Genomic DNA, 21,500 nt, shown 5'->3' on the forward strand with positions numbered 1-21,500 from the left:
GCTGTTTTTGAACCGGTGGCTCATGAACTTGTGACTCCACGTGATTCAAACACTGACTTTTCTACAGTGGATCAAACACTGTTTTATCCAAGTATGACATGCTTTATGCAGGGCATGTCCACATCTAATGATGGTCCGAAGCCAGCAGCAACATTTATTACTGCTAGGGATTTTCAATTGCTTCCTATTTATCTTCAGAAAATACATGTTTAAGTATACATTTAATAAAAATTACTAGTGTTTTGTTTTATTTGTGATCAAGACAGGAAATTTAATGAAGTGCAACATAAGTGATACACAAATATACCTATAAGGAGACTTGGAAAAATGCCTGATATTCAGCATTTGAAACCAGTTTTGACAATGAATCATTTACTGTCTAACACAGTTGAAACCCAAGGAATGGTTGATTAAACTCCTGAAAAAGGGAGTGCAGCTTTGCATGATCATTTATAAAACTGGAACAGTGGGCAGTGGAGGGCTGTAGAGTTGTGAGCAGGAGGCTGAATATGAAAGGCAACCCTGGTTGTAAAGAAAGCAGATTGTAGAGGAAGCTTTGCTTCTTAAATGTTTACAGCAGTATGTGTCACAGTGAAAAGGATAATGTGTTTGTATCTGTTGGTGCGGCAGCAGTGCGAACAAGCTGGAGATGGCTCTGTTCAGGCTGCAGAACATAACAGAAAACATTGTGAATCCTCTTCACAGCAGATTGGTGCAAAAAGTTTCTTCTGCCCAACAAAATATTCTTAAGATGATTCCTCTGTGCCATGAGAAGCTCAGTTCTTTCAAGATAAAATCCACATTCCTGTTTATTTTTTTTTTTACTATTATTACGTTTGGTAATGTATTAACCTTCTAATTTTGGCAGTGTAAGATTTGCCTGTTTGTAAATGTTTTTTTTCCATAGAGGAAAAAAGGGAATCCCTAAATGAAGAATAATTAAAGTGTCTGTGGCCTTAAACATTTGGCAACTCGTCAGAGGTGTCATGCTCCACAATCAAAAATATTTGAGCTAATGTTTGAGCAAAATGAACTTCTTCTAGAAACAAACCCAACTGAGTGAAATGACCTTTTCTCCAGTTTGTCAGGCATTCATATGAACAAAATAACCAAACCATGTATTATTTTGTATTCTTTAATGACAAGTGATTTCACTGTGGCTATTAAGAGATTTAATTGCCAACATTTTGGTGGTGCCATAAGTACAGAGTGTATCAGGGCTGCTTTTTCTTTTGGGTCCTATAATAAACAATAAATAAAAATAAAAAAAAACTCATTACAAATCGACAGCTTTCTAAAAAGTACAGTTAGTGATATAACAATATCCAGCAGTGTTTTAAAAATGCCCTTGTATGACAAATAGCATCAACAAATAGTGTTCAACCAAAAACTAAATCCTCCCTCATCCTTCCTCAGACTCTCCTCGCTCATACACACAGAAAACACTCCCAGCTTGATATATATTCATATTGCATTAAAATATTTCAGTGCTGCTTCCTTCAATAAGCAAAAGAAAAGTTCAAATTTCAACTTGATAACCGGCACATTTCAGTTACACATTTTGCAGCTTCTACCTACAGTCACGTGGTTATACAGACATCAAATAAAAGATATTTGCGGAGTAGTAGTGTGATTACTTCACCTCTATCCTATGAAGCTGCTGACGTCTTGTTATATCGACTGCTGCTACTTCCAGCCCGTTACTGTGAAGGTGGAGCAAACCCAGAAACGTAAAGGTAACTTATAGCCATGACTACATTTCACAGCTTGTGAATGACTAGGTCGGTTAAGCAGGCACTGGCGCAGATATTTGGCTGAGAATTGGCTGTATGCACCATGTAAAACAGATCCAACAGAAGGTCTAAGCAAAACATGAAGATGTGTATAGTACAAAAACTCACTGGGAAATAAATTAAACTCATTTGGCATGCTTTACAGTAGTCCCTTTCTACGGTAGATGAAGAAAAGTCCTCATGGAATACCACGAAATGATGCGTTTGTTTATACTGCTGTGTTGCGTAAAAAGCAGGCGGCACAGTGGTTCAGGCTCTTTGCTGTTCTTGCAATGTAATGTGTACACTAGGGTCAGATGCATAAATATTGCATAACTAAAAAACAATGCATATACCCCTTCCTACACATTAGACTTGTATGTTTAAAGTGGAATGGGCAAAGTGTGAGTTTGCACATCGTACCTGATAAACTGACATAAGAAAAAAAAAGGTGATAGAGTCTGAAGTGAAATCAAACAAGCAGGTTCATCTAGAGGTGTTGGAAGACTTTAACTTTGCTTTTTTTTTTATCTTCTTCCACAGCTTGATATGTAGGCTCATGTGCTTCACAGCCTCACGTTTAATACCGTCTCTATTTTACTTTCGTCAAGGTCCTTAGAGTTTTGTTCTGTTCATTGGTTCACAACTGAGACTAGAAAGAGTTCCTTCATACCTTAAACCATGAACGGGTTAAAGTATGAAGGATTTGCATGGCCATAAAATTTTATAAATGATTTAAATTTACTGATATAAGCATATCCCGCAGTGTCTTGCAAATATATTCCTGTGCCTTGAACTTTTTACATTAAAATCGCAAACTTCAGTCTATTTTATTGAGGTTTATGCAATAGGTCGACAAAACTACTCCATCATTGTGCAGCGGAAGAAAAATTGTACTTTATTGCATATAAAAAAAACGTTGTCCTTGTTATTTATTCAACCCTATTTACTCTGATACCCATAAACAAAATCCAGTGCCACCTATTGCCCCTAGAAGTCACCTAATTGGTAAGCAGAGTCCCTCTGTGTGTAATTTTATCTCAGTGAAGGCCTCAGAAGTTTCTTAGATAATGTCTTGGAGCTGAATACAGGGCAACCCTGGAAGAGAACTTGTTAGAGGCTGCTAAAAACTGTGGTGGTCGTTCACCCAAAACAGCAAAACAACTTTAAAAACAATAAAATGAATATTAAAATCCATGCATAATGATGTGTTCGAATGGTTTAGTCAATGTCCAGCCTTAAATCATTTGCAGAATCTGCAGCAAGATTTGAAAACTGATGCCAGATTCTATTCATTCTTACTAAGCTTGAGCTATTTTGCAAATATGAATGGCCCAAACCTTCATGCTCTAGATGTTCAAAGCTGGTAGAAAGGAAGACTTTCAGCAATAACTGCAACCAAAGGTGGTTCTAAAAGTACTGACTAAGGGAAGTTAAATCCAAATGCACACCACAATTTTCAGATTGTTTCTAAAAATCCACCCCAAAATACACTGCTGTTTGTGGTGGTAACGTGATAAAATGTTAAAAAGTTCATGCAGTATGAATATTTCTGGAAGGCACCCCATGCGATGCTTTATAAATCTGGTAAATAGAATGCATAAGCACATTGTTGCCTTTGTGATTACACTCAGTTTAAGTCATAAAACTGAATTTTATGCATCTGGTCCTAAATGTACATCTGTGCTAATGCGCAGGTTCAGCATTGCAGTGTTAAACTGTCCTATCAGCTTCTGAGCGCTTCTGCACAACCTTGTCCTCATTGACCTGGTCCACTGCCAGCGTCTCCAGCTCGGCTTGAGGTTGGGCAAGTGGAGCGCTGCCGTGTGGGATGCGGTGCGCCACGCCCACATGGGCCCTGTACTGACGGTCCCGAGCGGGGCTGTGTCGAGGGTTGGCTGTGGCACCCAGGGGAGGGACGGGAGAGCGGTCAGAGGCGATGGGAGGGATGACGGCGGGGCGTTCACGGACTACCTGCGGTTCGGGAGATTCTCGGCTTGCCTGCAAGAAGGGTGTGGGGTCAGGCATGGCATCGACTGGTTCTCGCAGAACCACTCGCCTCCCATCAGGACCAAGGCGGTACACCTCTGTGAGCTCTGGGTGAAGAGGCTGGGAGAGGCTTTTCTTCATTCGGCGACGTGGAGTTTCAGGCTGCCTGTCTTTGACAGAGGGGGGCGTTGGCTTGTATGAGCTGATGGGACTGACGTTAGGACTTGCCTCAGAGGAACTCCCAGCCAAAAGCTTCTTCTTAGTGGCATGAAGCTGAGAGGTGAGGTAAGCGATTGTGCTTGCCCTCTGCTCCAACTCCCCGGACAACACGGCCAACTTATGGCTCTTCATCTTAAGCTCCTCCAGGTACTTCTTCTCTCTCTCTTTGATGGTGTTTTCTAGGACGGAAATCATAGCATTCTTTTGCTCCAGGTCCCTGAGCAGTTCTGTGTTCTCCTCCTCCTTCTTTTTAAGTTGGGCCTCCAGCTCCTCACACCTCCTTTGCAGCTCCCTGCATCGTTCTTCACTGCTGTCTGAAAACACAGTAATGAGCAGAGCAACATCACAGCTGTTAAGTGTCTGATATAAAAATGACATATGAGACACATAAGAAAAAAAAACACGCCTGCAGAGTTTTAGAGAACCATATTAGATTGAACACCCATGCATTAAGCTCAGTCTGTCAGCACGCAGGGAGACAGCATGATCCTCTGGAGAGTCGTTTGCAGTGGTTTGAGAGCTCCAGTCCCACTTTACAGCTCTTAGCGGCTCTCATCTGATCTCCATCACTGCAGCTCCTACCTTACTGTGCAACACCTCATTGCAGGCACCCGACATGCTATGTACTGTGTGTGCAAAGAAGTATGCAGCAAATTACTGTTTTATATTCACATGAAACTGCCTGTATAGAAATCTGCACCTCACTTTTCATTTCTTAATCTCAGTCGTCAATCAGAAAAGTGGATGGTTGGAAACATGAGTATCATATTCCCTTCATGGACTCAGACGGAAGATGGTGCATTGTCAGCTCAGTTGGCGCAGCTGCAGCGAGCAGGTTGGAGGCTGTGCATTAGTGCTGCGACAGATAATCTCATTTCCTGCACTCCAATCTAAGAGATGTCCCACACTAACATGATAGCGAATCTGACTGGAGGCCTTAACAATATTGATCCAGCACAGCTCTGTCAAAAAGCCTACATCACATCGTGATCCCATGTGGGACACTTCATACTCAGACACCTACATCAGCGTGCTCAACAGCAGACAGTTAATACATTTAAAGTGTATTCAGGAGTGTTCCTTGCTGTGCTGTAGCGTTTCAGTTGAATAGGACCAGGATTTGACTTCATCAAGTCATGGTTTTGTGGAAAGGGTCAGCTGGGAGCTATAATTAACATCAGTGAGTCACACCTAGGTAAGACTTTTTTTTTTTAACCAGGGAAGAGGGCAAAGAAACCTGTCTGCTGATAGACAGCCCTGTGTGGTGCAGAGCTTGCCTTGTAGCTTCTGTCAGAATGTGGATCACTCCCCTACATGCCATCAAAACACTTGAAACCATACAGGAATTTATCAGATTGTTTAACATGAAAAGAACTATTCCTAAATGCATTCATTTGAAAAAGAATATTTTTAATAGCATTAACATTTTGTGGCCGATTTACAACCTCCAGTTTTTGAAAAGCTTTGACCTGCTGATACAGATTTTAGCCAAATACAATTTTTCTTGAACCATAAGAAGAGAAAGGAACAGCATTCAAACTTTCTTTCTAACCTTCCTGACATGTGTGATCATTTATTATCCATAATTGGAGTGGAGGCAACTACACATCCTTGTCTTTAACATCTTATATTAGCCATTAGCACAGGTAAGCCTAGGTAAGTGCAGCTAGCATGACTACATTAAACATTATTCTATGTGTCTATTCCCCACAAGATCCTTAGCTAAACTCTGAGACTTCCTAAATGTTGCCAGTAGTTGCAAATCCAGCATTCATCATAACAAATTAAAGTGGCAAGCTCAAAAGAATAAAAGAGACAAACTTTGTTGAACTCGGTTAAGCCTTCCTGTTATCCGCTCAAAGTCTAGCTCTCTCTTGCAGCCTGAATAAGCCGCAAACATGTCTTGACATCTTACCTCTCTGTGCTTTCTGTGACTTCATCTTAAACACCTTACTGATACTAGAAATAAGACACACAGACCCGATAGCGATGTGGTTCGGTTCAGTCAGATCTATAAATTACTGAATTTTTCTATTTCTGATGGGCTGTTCACTGGTCCGGAGCAGTTGAGCTGAAAATTGTGCCAACCAGTATCTCATTACATTTCTGGATAAAAACAGTGTAGTGTAGCCCAGTCCTCTCACATTAATAATAGAATCTCCACAATTAGAGGATGTTTATTTCCATGAGTAAAAAGAAATTTCCATGCTTATGTTATCTTTAAATTTGTGTACAAAAATGTTGGAACCTTTTTTGATTTTATTTCAGTTTACATTAGTGATGTTCATTCCTTACCAAATTCCCACCATAAGAGTTAGAGGTGCAACGAGAGTGATTTCCTGTGTTGATGATACCATTTTTTTTCTTATGATTTCATATTCTGCTTTCCAAAGAAAAACATTAGGTGAATTTTAAAAAGGCAGAATAACCAGGTGGTAAATACGTGGTTTTTTTTCTTCAACATAAAGTAGCTGAAGTTAAAAAAAAATCCATTAAATGTTTTAATTCCATTTTATAACTAATAACTGCATAATACAGTAGGATTGTGGCTTACCTGATGGATCAGAGCTTCTCATGGTGAGCTCATATGTCAAGTCTATGAAAAAGAAAGATGAGGTTGAAACACAGCACAAGGCAGCTGTTCACAGAGACCTCCCTACAAACTAAGCTTACTAAATTTTGAGAAAACATTGTACGTTGGTCATTAAACTGTTATCTAATCTCCTTAAAATGGAAGCTGTGACATCATTGCAGGTTCGGTCAGCAGTTAATTGCAGGGTGTAGTCATTATTTCTAAAGATCATTAATTAAGAGTCATCCGATATTCTGTGAAAGATTTAGCATCTGCTTTGATTAAGCAGCAGTTGCTCTTTTGAATTCAGCGGCGGTACGATCACAATTAAACATTATATATGTTTAAAATCCTCTGAAATGTGCTGACTTACCAGAGGGCCAAGAAAAGCTGTAGCTGCTTATGCATGAGCTCACCTGTGCATTGCTGCTGTAATCTGTGGATCTCAGCGTGTAGCCCCTTTAGTGTGTTAGCATGGTCCTGCTGCAGAAAGAGCAGGTTTTTCTGAGCACTGTGCAACTGGTTCTCCAGTGTTACGTTTGCTGAGGCCATGGCGATGTGTGTTCGGATTCACACCACCCTTGCCACCGGGAAGACAGAAAGAGCAAAGAGGGAGAGGGAAGACTATAAACAAGCGTCGAGCCTTCCAGCACACCAAACTGTAATTCTCACCGTTCCACCCACAAACCAGGAGGGTTTTACGAAGTTCCACAGCATTTTTCTGTATGCTGTTCAAAGTATGCCACATGAAATAAACTAAACTATTAAAGAAATTCATTTTCCAATATTTAATTTGAGCACACTTAGGGATCCACTCATCTTTCCATGATCTCCTGGTTCAATCCCTTAGGTGAGAAAAGGCCCAATGTATCACACTCATTATTACCAGTAGGTATGGGGTACTTTTCTTGGGTTTTCTTGGGTTCAGCAAACTTCCCCACTGATTTTATACATCTTAATTTGCCGTCCCAGTAAATTTGGCCTGTACTAAATAACACACAGTGGGGAAAAAGGTACGTAAAAAGGCAAGAATGAGTCTGCTGAGGAAGAAGAGGTCAGCCAACACATTAAAACCACTGTTTCCGATTATAATGTAGTGCTCCACGTTGGGGTCCTGACACTTACGGAGGTGCTACTCAACAGCAGAACTGGCACTGCTAACACAACCTGAAACCTAGAAATCTGACAACTACCAAAGAGTGCAATACCAACCTACACACTACCAAGCAGGTGGTTCTAACGTGGCTTCTTGGGACATCACATTATTTAAGTTTTTTCTTTAGAAAGTAGATCAGTAATGGTAATCTAAACACTAATTTTATCTTAGATTAGGAAAACGCATTGTCAGAAGATTCTGCAAGGACAATATCAGTTGCAATAAATGCACATTTGTCTCTCCTCTGTATTTTTTTGGCTGTCATTGCATTGTTTCCAACTCTGGATGACCTTTAGCATCTTGGGCACTATAATCTGTGTCAACGTCTGGGCATCTACTACAATTAGACTCTATCCAATAATATGATAGCGACATGTGAAGTGTTAATTTATGACCTTTGAAATATAATAGCCATATTTGGAATTCATTGTGCAGCACTATTTCACATACAGGTCCTTCTCAAAATATTAGCATATTGTGATAAAGTTTATTATTTTCTATAATGTCATGATGAAAATTTAACATTCATATATTTTAGATTCATTGCACACTAACTGAAATATTTCAGGTCTTTTATTGTCTTAATACGGATGATTGTAGCATACAGCTCATGAAAACCCAAAATTCCTATCTCACAAAATTAGCATATTTCATCCGACCAATAAAAGAAAAGTGTTTTTAATACAAAAAACGTCAACCTTCAAATAATCATGTACAGTTATGCACTCAATACTTGGTCGGGAATCCTTTTGCAGAAATGACTGCTTCAATGCGGCGTGGTATGGAGGCAATCAGCCTGTGGCACTGCTGAGGTCTTATGGAGGCCCAGGATGCTTCGATAGCGGCCTTTAGCTCATCCAGAGTGTTGGGTCTTGAGTCTCTCAACGTTCTCTTCACAATATCCCACAGATTCTCTATGGGGTTCAGGTCAGGAGAGTTGGCAGGCCAATTGAGCACAGTGATACCATGGTCAGTAAACCATTTACCAGTGGTTTTGGCACTGTGAGCAGGTGCCAGGTCGTGCTGAAAAATGAAATCTTCATCTCCATAAAGCTTTTCAGCAGATGGAAGCATAAAGTGCTCCAAAACCTCCTGATAGCTAGCTGCATTGACCCTGCCCTTGATAAAACACAGTAGACCAACACCAGCAGCTGACACGGCACCCCAGACCATCACTGACTGTGGGTACTTGACACTGGACTTCTGGCATTGTGGCATTTCCTTCTCCCCAGTCTTCCTCCAGACTCTGGCACCTTGATTTCCGAATGACATGCAGAATTTGCTTTCATCCGAAAAAAGTACTTTGGACCACTGAGCAACAGTCCAGTGCTGCTTCTCTGTAGCCCAGGTCAGGCGCTTCTGCCGCTGTTTCTGGTTCAATAGTGGCTTGACCTGGGGAATGCGGCACCTGTAGCCCATTTCCTGCACACTCCTGTGCACGGTGGCTCTGGATGTTTCTACTCCAGACTCAGTCCACTGCTTCCGCAGGTCCCCCAAGGTCTGGAATCGGCCCTTCTCCACAATCTTCCTCAGGGTCCGGTCACCTCTTCTCGTTGTGCAGCGTTTTCTGCCACACTTTTTACTTCCCACAGACTTCCCACTGAGGTGCCTTGATACAGCACTCTGGGAACAGCCTATTCGTTCAGAAATTTCTTTCTGTGTCTTACCCTCTTGCTTGAGGGTGTCAATAGTGGCCTTCTGGACAGCAGTCAGGTCGGCAGTCTTACCCATGATTGGGGTTTTGAGTGATGAACCAGGCTGGGAGTTTTAAAGGCCTCAGGAATCTTTTGCAGGTGTTTAGAGTTAACTTGTTGATTCAGATGATTAGGTTCATAGCTCATTTAGAGACCCTTTTAATGATATGCTAATTTTGTGAGATAGGAATTTTGGGTTTTCATGAGCTGTATGCCAAAATCATCCGTATTAAGACAATAAAAAACCTGAAATATTTCAGTTAGTGTGCAATGAATCTAAAATATATGAATGTTAAATTTTCATCATGACATTATGGAAAATAATGAACTTTATCACAATATGCTAATATTTTGAGAAGGACCTGTATACCATAAGGACAAACAGTGATATTCACTCTCAGCACTGACGTAATATCTCATCCAGGATCTAGAAACCACCAAAGCTTCATACATACAATGGTGGCACTGGGTGCGGCAGGTCAGCCTGAAAAAAGCCTCTCTCTTCCCTGTCATGCCTCACCTTCCTACCTCCCCTAACATCCTCATCTCCTTCACCAGACCACAGAAGGAACAAGCACCCAGTCTAACCATCTCCATCCTCTGTGAGATACCAATATCAGACTAAGGGATAATAGTGCATCGATCCCTGAACATGCCCCTATATATCCCTGCATATACAAGCGTGCTTCAATTAAACATCCCAGAGCTTCTCACTCTTACATCACTGGCTTACTAGCATGAATAATTCATATTAAGACACCTGACTGGGCAAGCTCTCTTGTTTCAGCAGATGCGGAAATGTTTCTTTATTTCACGACTTACTGGGGGGAAAGGTAAAAAGCATGCCAGCACCAAAACACAGACTGTTTAGAAGAAACACAGCCAGCGGTGTATCATAAAGGCTGAGGGGATAATCTATAATTGATGAGTAATGTGGAGCCCTTCCGGTAAACCCTGCGCTGCAAGCATATCTCTCATCCCAGCTCTTTCCTAGAATAGCTCAGAAAGCTTTCCACTTGCAAAGACGTGCCCTCAGACAACTTCAGTATCAACAGGGCTCATAAAACATACTGCAACATGGCTGTAACAAAGAGGACAACAATGAATTTAAGCCTTTCATTAAAGCTAATGACATGACATGACTGAATCTCCTTTCATTTTATTTTATTTACAAATACACCAATCAGTATTTTCCCAAACCGAGATCAATGATGAATAATACATATGCTGCAGCAGCATGAAACATTAGGAAGAAGCTACCATCCTAAGCCATCACAAGACCCATGCAGGAACATTCTCTAATCAAGTGCATTTTGTGCAAATAAAGATCCACAATGCATTGCAAGTGTGCATGGGCCAGTTTCACAGTATTTACACTAAGCTTAAGAACAAAATGTATAACAAGATCTAATTGCTCAACATTTAATGTTAGTTTTACTTTAATACAGACTAAAAATCTAGAATAAACACCTGCTAAACTTTGATGTAATACTGGTAAAGGTGGTGCTTTATTGGTTTTCAGATCATGACTATAAATGTTTCTATGTGACTGTAAGTATTTCCAATCAGCAAAATTCGTTTTGCCTGTAAATAAGTAGCCTCCTTTCAGCCAGCTCACCGGTAGCATGCAGCAACACTTGCTGGTCAACTATGCTCCATAAAGCCAGAGAAAACTCCAGTCACTTTGCTATTTTCTCCGGCATCTCAATAAAATAACAGCATGAACAATATGAAGGAAGGTCTTTGCAGTTTTAAAACAGTAACTTTTTTAATCTTGGTATACCTTGATACTGCAACACCAATCAATATTTTCTAAAAAAAAGAGATTCTAAATAATAATAAATACTGCACGAATTACAGTAGCATGAAATATTAGGAAGTAGCTGACATACTAAGCCAACACGAGACCTTAGCAGCAACTTCCTGTAATCAAACTCCGTTTTTGCACGGCAGTGTTCAAAACACATTCTACCAGATTTCACTGGGAAACACTGTTTCTCTTTTCCACTTCTTATTCTAATGTACGGCATCTATATTCAGTCAGTCAGTCATTTTCTATACCGCTTATTCCATAGTGGGTCGTGGGGGAGCTGGTGCCTATCTCCAGCAGTCTATGGGCGAGAGGCGGGGTACACCCTGGACAGGTCACCAGTCCATCGCAGGGCAACACACAACCACCCACACACTCATTCATACACCTAAGGGCAATTTAGAGTGACCAATTAACCTAACAGGCATGTCTTTGGACTGTGGGAGGAAGCCGGAGTACCCGGTGAGAACCCACGCATGCACTGGGACACTCTTTAGGACTCCCAGGCCAGCAGGGGGCCTCCCAAGAGTCTATCACTTCTCACACAGAACATAGATCTCATCAAATTTATAGTTGGAAATAATTTCTTAAATTATTACCTACTCTTCAAAGTTTCCAAAGTTTAAAATATAAATTTAATTTGAATCTAAGTACATATACATACACAGGAATATATTTTCAGTGTAGAAGTTAGGTTAACAATCAGATTTTAATTTTGCAAGTTTATCTATTTGTTAAACTTGCTACTTGTGTCTGTGATGTCACATTTCATGAAGGATATAGCTTCAAACTAATTAATAAATATGTGACAAATGGTCCCCCTTTCCAAACTCTAGGACACAACTATCTGAGCAAACAAGTACCTCGGATAAATTACACTGCCTCCACGTTTTATTTTCAGTTGTTTTATTACAGATAAAATATACTGGATTTGGGGGCCCAAATTAAATTCTGCTCAGGGCCCCATTCAACCTTGGGTGGGCTCTGCTCATGTTTAAGGTAACTTCCTAACACCAGGCCATCAACAGCAAGAATTTTAAAACGAGAAAATAGTGCCCCCGTAACAATTATTGCTTGTAGCCCTGAGGAGATATAAATATCTGGCAGGAGGTTGGCAGACATGCCTGGCCTGATACTTTCATTTTCAGCACCTGCATTGCGGACAGCACCCTGAAAATAAGACCACTGCTGCTCCTGACAAAAACAGCCAGCGGATCGTTACTTCGCACAAGCAGCATTGTAAACTTTCAACAGACGACAGTCAGGACATGACCTTCACTGTAGTTATCAAAAAATAACATTAATGGTCGGAAACCTAGCCGTGCTGTAATGATGTAAAGATGCCATCACTGCATTCAGTGGGGTATCACAACGGCTGTTCTTGCAGCCAGTTTTATGTGTAGCGGCTCAGTTTAAGGAGCCGCAAACTGGCTCGTTATGTGTCAACAGATATTCCCTTGAAATAATTGGGGTACATAAAAATGAAAGTAACTTTCATTAAAAAAAAACAACAACAAAAAAACACACCGGCTTTCTGCGTTTTTCTGAAAATGCGACACCACCCACAAAACAAGGCATAGCCCCTCATTTTTATTCTCGCCTTGCACCGTTTCGCCTATAAGAACCGACGGACAGACAAGTATATTTAAAATAAAATAATTTTAACTAATACAATTCTATGAAAGCGAACCAGCTGAACTAAGAGTGACCAATAAAATACGAAACACAAGCTGATAACAACAGTCCTTTGAAGTTTGATCGTCACGTCTAAATTGGTGTGATAATTTATCTGTTGGAGCAGGTGAATTAAGCTACTACGCCTTTATTGATGTAGCCTAGCTAGAAAGCTAGGAACGCAGAAACGGCAGCTCAACGTTAACGGTGTATATATGTAAGCTTACCTTTCACCTAAAAATACTTGGGCGTCGAGAAGCTTCTGAAATGTAATAAATAGTTGTAATAAATAGTTAACGGCTGGCCGCGGCGGCTATACGCACTCCACCTTGCAGGGCATATCGGTGATGCTGCCAGCGGCTCGCCTCGGTCGGCTGTGTTCCTGTCAGATCTCCCTGAGCTACTAGACAAAATAAAGCGATGCACCATGGGAAGCCAGGGGCAATTACAGACCACAACCCAAATATTTACAACCAAAATATTTATATTTTTCAGTTGATTATTTGAATTTTAAATATATTTGGAATATTCTATGATGTATATTGGAGGGCTAAAAACGATTACTAATTTTAAATAATATTAACTGCGCAGGTGGCGGGTGCGGACCGTCTTGCGTTCATAAGCGTCATCGCCATGGCAACGGAATCATTTGAACGCTCTTTAGAGATGTATTTCCGCCACCTAGCGATACTGTTGTAACATTAAAGTAAGAATTTCTTAATGAATATATGGTACATCCTACATGCGTCAGGTAAAATACCGTGTAAAAAGTAATGTAAAAAATGTAAAAAGACCTAAAGGAATGTAAGGGTGGGAAAGCTGTTAGGCAGGTGGTGGGCAGCAGAGGGCAGCAATGCTCTTCACTAGTAGTCTAAGGAGCTGCTTTTTAACCGTAGCTATTCTTCAGTCAGTCCTGTTTCCTCTTGTCGACACTCACACTGCACACACACAATCTTAGTGCATTTGTGAAAACTGCTGTATGAACAACCTTGTTTCTAAAAAAAAATAAGAGAACAGATTTGAACGCAATGTTTTAAAAAATAAAATCATTTAAAAAACGTATTTGCCAGAGAAGAAATTATCACATTTATAGATAATTATTACTTAAAAACGTATTAATAGAGAGAGAAGGGGGGCATATTCAGGGATCAATGCACTATTATCCCTTAGTCTGATACACTGTAAACGTTTGTGCTTATTTCAAATCTAATGCCACCTGAAGCCAAAACTGCAAAAGTTCCTTATGCAAAATCCCACATCTAATATTGGCTGGACCATGATTAAGTATACAAGTAAAGCAAGTGGTAAATAGTTCAGTAAGGCTAAGACAAAACTTCCCACTGCCCCAGAATATCACAAAATTATTTCTGGCCACATTAAATCCACAGGAAGCAGCTACTGTGTCAAACGATACAAACCCAAAACAAAAGCATCACATTTCATTTCCATCCTTAGAATGAACCTCGTACTCGTACTCGTCATCTTCCCCTTCATCCGGAACCAGGTCACGGGGGAAGCAAGCTCAGTAGAGACGTCCAGAATTCCCTCTCCCCAGACACCTCCTCCAGGTCCTCTGGGGGGAGCCCAAAGCATTCCCAGGCCAGCTGAGAGACATAGTCCCTCCAGCATGTCCTGGGCTGTCCCCTGGGCCTCCTCCTGGTGGAACGTGCCTGGAACACCTCCTGAGGGAGGCGTCCAAGAGGCATCCGGTATAGATGCCCGAGCCACCTCAACCAACTCCTCTCAATGTGGAGGAGTAGCGGGTCTACTCCGAGCTCCTCCCGGATGGCCGAGCTCCTCACTCTATCTCCAAGAGAGTTTTCGGCCAACCTACGGAGGAAGCTCATTTTAGCCGCTTGTATCTGGGATCTTGTTTTTTTGGTCATGACCCAAAGTTCATGCCCATAGGTGAGGATAGGAACTTGACAGAGAGTAGTTCTCTCTTCACCACAACAGACCGGCACAGCGTCCTAATTTCTGCAGCAGCTGCACCGATCTGTCTGTGATCTCCTGGTCCATTTCCTCCTCACTCGTGAACAAGACCCCAAGATACTTGAACTCCTCCACTTGAGGCAGGAACTCCCCTCCAACCTGAAGAGGGCAAGCACACTTTTCCGGTCGAGAACCGTGGCCTTGCACTTGGAGAAGCGGATCCTCATCCCAGTCACTTCACACTCGGCTGTGAACTCACCCAGTGCATGCTGTAGGTCTTGGGTAGAGGGGGCCAGCAGGACTCATCTGCAAAAAGAAATCCACTGGTCCCCAAACCAGACCCCTTCCGGCTGGACTCTCCTCACCAATACCTTGTCATCGGCCTCACCAGGGAGGCTGAGGAGTGTGAACCCCCTGTAGTTGTAACACACCTTCCTGTCCACCTTCTTATGAAGGGGGACCACCACCCCGGTCTGCCAGTTCAGAGGCACTGTCCCCCACCCCCACTGTAAACAGTGTTGGCGAAGCACTGCTTCTCTCTCCTGAGGCGCTGACATTTTGCCAGAATCTCTTCGAGGCCGACCAGTAGTCTTCTCCATGTCCTCACCCAACTCCTCCCAGTTTTTGCCTCTGCCACAGCCCGGGCTGCAGCACGCTTGGCCTCACAGTACCTGTCACTTCTTCTTCAGCTTGATAGCGTCCCTTATTGCTGGTGGTGTTCACCCCCGGATTTGGAGATTGGAGTTGCGACAGGCACCGCAGACCTTACAGCCACAGCTATGGGCGGAGACATAGAGTCCACTTGGACACTATGTCTCCAACCTCCCCCGGAATCTCTTCAAAGCTTTCCCGGAGGTGGGAGTTGAGTACATCCCTGGCCGAGGGCTCCACCAGACGTTTCCAGCAGACCCTCACTCTACGCTTGGGCCTGCCAAATCGGTCTGGCTTCCTCCTCTTCCAGTGGATCCAACTCACTTGGAGCTGTAAACTGTGGTGATCCGTGGACAGCTCAGCCCAACCTTAGAATGAACCTAACGTGTACAAATATAAACAATCTGAGTAAATTGAATTATTATCCACCTCCAGAAATGTTATTTTTCTAAACAGACACTAATCTCTATCTGTCTTTGTCCTGTTTGCTGTGGGGATTCAATTTTTCTGATTTCTTTAGCTGTGTGTTTCTTGCACACTTCCCAACTTCCAAGTTAGAAGGTAAGAAAGCTGTCCTCACTTATTGTCGCGTTGCGTGGAGGTGAAGCAGGACCAAAGTGCAAGCCGGAGAACGGGAGTTGCATGGTGAGTCGAAGGGTTTTAATAATAACGTAAACTGAGAACTAAACCAACACTTACAGCGGGGAACACAGGCAGGGTAACAGGTCAGAACACAGAGACAAAGAAACAGGGATGTCAGCAGTACGAACCAGTGATGAGAACAGAAAACCAAAGAGTATAAATACAGAGGTAGGTTGGGGAATGGACCAATGAACTAAGGTAGCTAATCAGAGAGAGAATCAGGAACAGCTGGTGGAACAGAGAGATCGGAGCTAACTGAGGGAGATTGAATAATGAGCAGGGAGTATAGGGAAGAATAAATCATGAACCTAATCCAATATGAAGAGTAACTTGAAGAACATAGACAGGGGAGTGCAGAGAAACCAACAAAGAACCAAAACCCAAAACCTAACACCGACAGATTCTGACACTCATGTAGAAATCCCCAATGGAGACCCTGTCCCTCCAAAGGAGTATTTATACAGCCAGCTACTCATTTATTATAACATGTAAAATGAGATATAAACATAGAACACTGAGATGAACTAAACCAATACAAAAATTAGCGCCCGTAAGTCTAAGGGTTTACAGCCATTGTTTTCTTGGCCTCTGCTTAAAGGGGATCCAGATCAGTTTAAAATGAAGCTGACAAATCTCTGTCTCACACACACCAACCAAGGCTTCTCTCCCAGCAGAGGTGTGCTTTAACAGTTTGGCAGTACCCATAGGTATGTCTTAATCTATCCCAGAGTCTGTGCTTAGTTTGAAATTTATCTTTTAAGTAGAAACCAAGGAACTGCTTTCTTTCAAACGCTGACATAAATTCAGAAATACGTTAAGCCATGTGGCGCGGGTGCTGGACGTGAGCCTAAAATGTCATACTGATGGAAAGCCAATAAGAGTGAGCTGTTAGGTATTTTTGCAACATCTTGGCAATCATCACACTAACTGAGATCAAACTGTAAATTTATGTTATTTTCTAAATGTGTCTCATCGGTATAGCTGCTGGATCGCAAACTGAGTTTTTACAGAAGCACAAATGAAATGTGGGCACATGGCAGCCTTTCACATACAGCACAGTTGTTTTTTTTTACTCTGTCAAGCTGCCAGCACAAACACTTCTCAGGCTGTAACAGTTTTACAGTTTTTATATTGAAACTGGCAAAGCTGGTGCCTTTACAGCTCTGAAAACCCAGTTTAATTTTCCAACACCCTTTATTTTATTAGTGTCTGCCTATAGAAATACAGTCATCAATGTATCAAGAGTGACATAAAGTAGCAGGGTTAAAGTTTCTCCTGCTATGAAATCATTGAGTTTGTATGGCATAATCTTAAATATGCCGTATGTCCATATTGTGTTTCAGCTGCGGAAATTGAAATTGTTTAGTGTGATTGTCCTGTTGTGAAAGTCAGTTTCTTTTCACTTTTAGCTTTTTGTATGAAGATTTCAAATTGCATTTTAGAGAGGATTTATTCTAACTTACCAGATTCAGCGTAGAAAAGTGCCCAGAGCTAATGGTTTAGCATGGTTAATGAACCCCCAGGAAGAACAGCTTCAGAGGTGCTCCTTTCGCCAAATTCTGGATACATTCCTCACTTGACACAGCTTAAACATCACCAAATTTTCAACAGATTTACCATTTAATGTATAACACACAGCATTATTATGCTACTGAAAATTTCCCAACACCCTAAGTTTTTGAACAATGAAACAAAGTCATATGCACATTTCAGACCTTTTCCACATTTTGTCACATTAGAGCCATTAAATACTTTAATGTATTTTATTGGGATTTTATCTAACAGAGCAACACAAAGTAGCACAAGATTGGGAAATGGAAGGAAAATCGCACCAAATGTTTTATAATTGCAAATATGAAAAGTAGTTGATTTTAGGCACCTTCCCTCTGCAAAATAAAATCCATGGCAACCAAGCAAACCTCTTATTATGCATTCATCCATCCATTTACCGCTTTTTCCATACTGGGTCACAGCTCCAGTGGTCTACGGACGAGACGCGGGGTACACCCTGGACAGGTCGCCAGTCTATCACAGGGCAATACAGAAACACACAGGACAAACAACCATGCATAAAACCATTCATATTTAATGAGACCAATTAACCTTGCCTGCATCGGGAGAGCATGCATACTCCATGCAGAAAGATTGGGTTGGTTGGGATTTGGACACAGGATATTTTCTGTGCAACGGGCAACAGTGCTACCAACTGCGCCACTGTGCAGCCCCACCTCTTATTATATTACCATCAAGTTAGAGCAGAGAGCAGATTTAGCATGAGGTTTAAACTTTAAACTGTTATCAAACAATCAAAAACCCAAAGTAATACTGAATGCACTCAGTCATTTGAACACATTTTTTCTAATTATGTGAAGTCCAAATAAATGCAGTTTGTCTGTATATAGTTTTGGTCACAAGAGCGGTGACATAGTTCCCCTGTGTGTAATTAGGTCACAGTAAAAAAATCTCCTAGGTTTGTTAGAGAACATTGGTGAAGCAACATGAAGACCAAGGAGCACAGCAGACAGGTCAGGCAGGAAATTGTGGAGTTTAAAGATTTAAGCACTAGTTAGAACTAGTAGGAAGATGGGTGGAACTAAATCCAGGCCAATCCTGGAAGAAAACCTGTTGGAAGCTGCAAAAGACCTAAAAGACCAAAAGGTTCCCCTTCCAGCAGGACAACCCTAAATATCCATCAAGAGCTACAACGGAATGCTTTGGATCAAAGCATATTCATTGGTCAATTTGGCCCGGCGAAAGTCCACACCTAAATCCAAATGAGAATGTGTAGCAAGACATTAAAACTTTTGTTCACCTCCAATCTCCGTCCAGTCTGACTAAGCTTGAGGTGTTTTGCAGAACCTTCAGTCTCCAGATGTGCAAACCTGATAGAGACATACCCCTAAACACTTTTCAGCTTTAACTGCAGGAAAAGTTAGTTTTACAAAGTATGAACACATACATGCCACACTTTTCAGACCTTTTCAGACCTTCATTTGTGATTTTCTTTTTACTTTTCATTTGGCACTACTTTGCGTCAGTCATCACATAAAATCACAATAAAATACACTGACATGTGTGACTGTAATATGATAATGTGGAAACATTACACATTATACAATGAGTATAAAAACATGTTCCTATGAATAGTTTAGCAAGATATTGTTGGATAGCTCATTAAATTTAAATGCATTCATTCTTATTTGAAAGCTGCAGGTAGCAGGACTTCAAACCACACAAATCAAATGGAAAATAAAATGATACAATTAGTAAAAAAAAAACACTTATAAAGAGTTATTTCAACAGCAATACATTTTCTCTGACACAACTTTGTGTCAGCTATGAAAAATGCGAGAAATTTACTAGCTAGGAAAGCAAAGAGAGGAAATTAAAGCAGACATGTTAAACGTTAGAATCCTGATGGACAGCCCTGCTGTGGCGCAATTACATATCTGCTGCCAAAATGTCTTTATTCTGGTAATGAGGCTGGACTGCAGGAACCTGGATTTTTCTTTGCAGCTTTTTTGATGTCCACTGAGAGCAATGCACTTATTACAGTTTAAATTTGACGTACTATTTATGAAGCGCTTATGAAGCACTAACATCAGACTTTGATGTGGGCATAACCCAAGGTGCCTCCTTCTGCCAAGAAACTTTACCAGTGGGATCAAATTAAATCACAAGGCTTGAAAGCACAAATTTCAAAACATAGCAAACTGGACACAGAAGATACAGAATACAGGCTTGTGGATTCTTCTGTTATGTTTGAATATCATCTTCAGTTAAATCAGTCGGTTAATGCACTACACAACATGCATGTGAAGTGAAGCATTTTTGAGAAGGTGGAGAAACTTGTTTTACATATTTCTTTATGCTCCGAGTTGCAGGAAGTTGAAGCCTTTACTTTTTTTTTTTTTTAACCGGGGTACAGAATATACATTACAGACATTAGAAACTAAGCTGGCCTAAGGTTAAAGAGCCCTGGGCAAAATTTGATTTGGGGACCAACTTCCAGGAAAACTCGATGTCCAACAGGGCCCGTATTCACAAAGATTCTCAGAGTCCTCTCAGAGAGCTCCTATCTTAGCCTTAAAATACCTGGCAAGGACTCCGAGCTTAAGAATGATTCTGTTGGCTGCTGAGAGCGACTCTGAGCCTCTGAGCGAGAGGACAGAACTTCGTATCTTAGTGAGCAGGTGTGGTTGACCCTCGTGTGACATTGTCTTCTAAGAGCTGTGACTGGTTGGTAAGAGAAACAATAAAAAAAAACAAAAAACAAATGCGATCCTAGTAATCAATGGAGAGAAATTAACAGATGATAGAATTTAGACTGGATTCAGAAATGTGCAAATCATGATGAAAAACTTAGCAAGATTAAATTAATTGTTACAAAGCATCAACATGTTTGAACGTAGCTTTTTTACATGCTCATCATTATTTTGATTTAGTTGCCATGCTGGGCGTTTTTAAACTACACCTATTTAATATTAATCTAATACTAATATTAAAATTCTGCATTTTACTGTGATCTCCTTGTATAGAGGTTTAGTTAGGTAAAATTAGCAAAACAAAACAGAAAAAAATGCGGAGAAATCCGAACTGTACAGAGGAGCAGAGCCTGTTGGTGGAGGAGAATGGAGTGTTAAAAGGTAGATTTGGCCTCTGACTGTCGTTTCGGCCTACGGGCCGAGCAGTAGTGTGGAGTACCCAGCCTTCTTGGCGTCCCTGTCAGGGCTGCTGGATAGTGCCCCTCCCGGGGACTCCATTATTCTGCTGGGGGACTTCAACGCCCACGTGGGAAACGATAGTGACACCTGGAGAGGCGTGATCGGGAGGAATGGCCTCCCCGATCTGAATCCGAGTGGTGTTTTGTTACTGGACTTCTGTGCTAGTCACGGATTGTCCATAATGGACACCATGTTCAAACATAAGAGTGTCCATCAGTGCACTTGGCACCAGGACACCCTAGGCAGGAGGTCAATGATCGACATTGTTGTCGTATCATCAGACCTTCGGCCGCATGTTTTGGACACTCAGGTGAAGAGAGGGGCTGAGCTGTCCACTGATCACCACCTAGTGGTGAGTTGGATCCGCTGGAGGAGGAGAAAGCCGGACAGACTTGGCAGGCCCAAGCGCATAGTGGATGTAGTGGATAGGGATGTATTCAACTCCCACCTCCGGGAGACTTGATTCCGGGGGATGTTGGAGATATAGAGTCCGAGTGGACCATGTTCTCCGCATCTATTGTCGATGCTGCTGCCTGTAGTTGCGGTGCTGCGGTGCCTGTCGCGGTGGTGGACACCGGCAGTAAGGGACGCTGTCAAGCTGAAGAAGGAGTCCTATCAGCTGTGGTTGGCTTGTGGGACTCCTGAAGCGGCTGAGGAGCCGCTGC

At 41.7% G+C, this 21,500-nt stretch overlaps 1 protein-coding gene across 3 annotated transcripts; it reads right to left on the reverse strand.

The window, feature by feature from the left end:
• Positions 1-1,121: 1,121 nt before the first annotated feature.
• Positions 1,122-13,375, reverse strand: ccdc92 (coiled-coil domain containing 92). Of its 3 annotated transcripts, XR_007040788.1 has the most exons (5): positions 13,114-13,369; positions 6,969-7,132; positions 6,535-6,576; positions 1,643-4,294; positions 1,122-1,239 (listed from the first exon to the last, which is right to left on the reverse strand). XR_007040788.1 is itself a non-coding variant. In XM_047382444.1 (4 exons), the coding sequence occupies exons 2-4, from the start codon at positions 7,102-7,104 to the stop codon at positions 3,486-3,488; spliced, it is 987 nt and encodes a 328-aa protein (XP_047238400.1). In that variant the 5' UTR covers positions 7,105-7,148; positions 13,114-13,375; the 3' UTR covers positions 1,122-3,485. The 3 variants fall into 3 exon arrangements, 2 of the variants coding, with proteins under 2 accessions (XP_047238400.1, XP_047238399.1); XM_047382444.1 differs by having other exon boundaries at positions 1,122-4,294; positions 6,969-7,148; positions 13,114-13,375; XM_047382443.1 differs by having other exon boundaries at positions 1,122-4,294.
• Between the last annotated feature and the right edge of the window lie 8,125 nt (positions 13,376-21,500).

Source organism: Girardinichthys multiradiatus, chromosome 12, assembly GCF_021462225.1.
Source record: "Girardinichthys multiradiatus isolate DD_20200921_A chromosome 12, DD_fGirMul_XY1, whole genome shotgun sequence".
Taxonomy (NCBI): Eukaryota; Metazoa; Chordata; class Actinopteri; order Cyprinodontiformes; family Goodeidae; genus Girardinichthys; species Girardinichthys multiradiatus.

Excerpts from the sequence above, each read along its gene's own strand:
- ccdc92 (XM_047382444.1), bottom strand. The coding sequence starts at position 7,104 with ATGGCCTCAGCAAACGTAACACTGGAGAACCAGTTGCACAGTGCTCAG. Across the intron at positions 6,577-6,968 it reads ATTACAGCAGCAATGCACAG|ACTTGACATATGAGCTCACC; the intron begins GTGAGCTCATGC and ends TCTTTTTCATAG. Across the intron at positions 4,295-6,534 it reads GAGAAGCTCTGATCCATCAG|ACAGCAGTGAAGAACGATGC; the intron begins GTAAGCCACAAT and ends CTGTGTTTTCAG.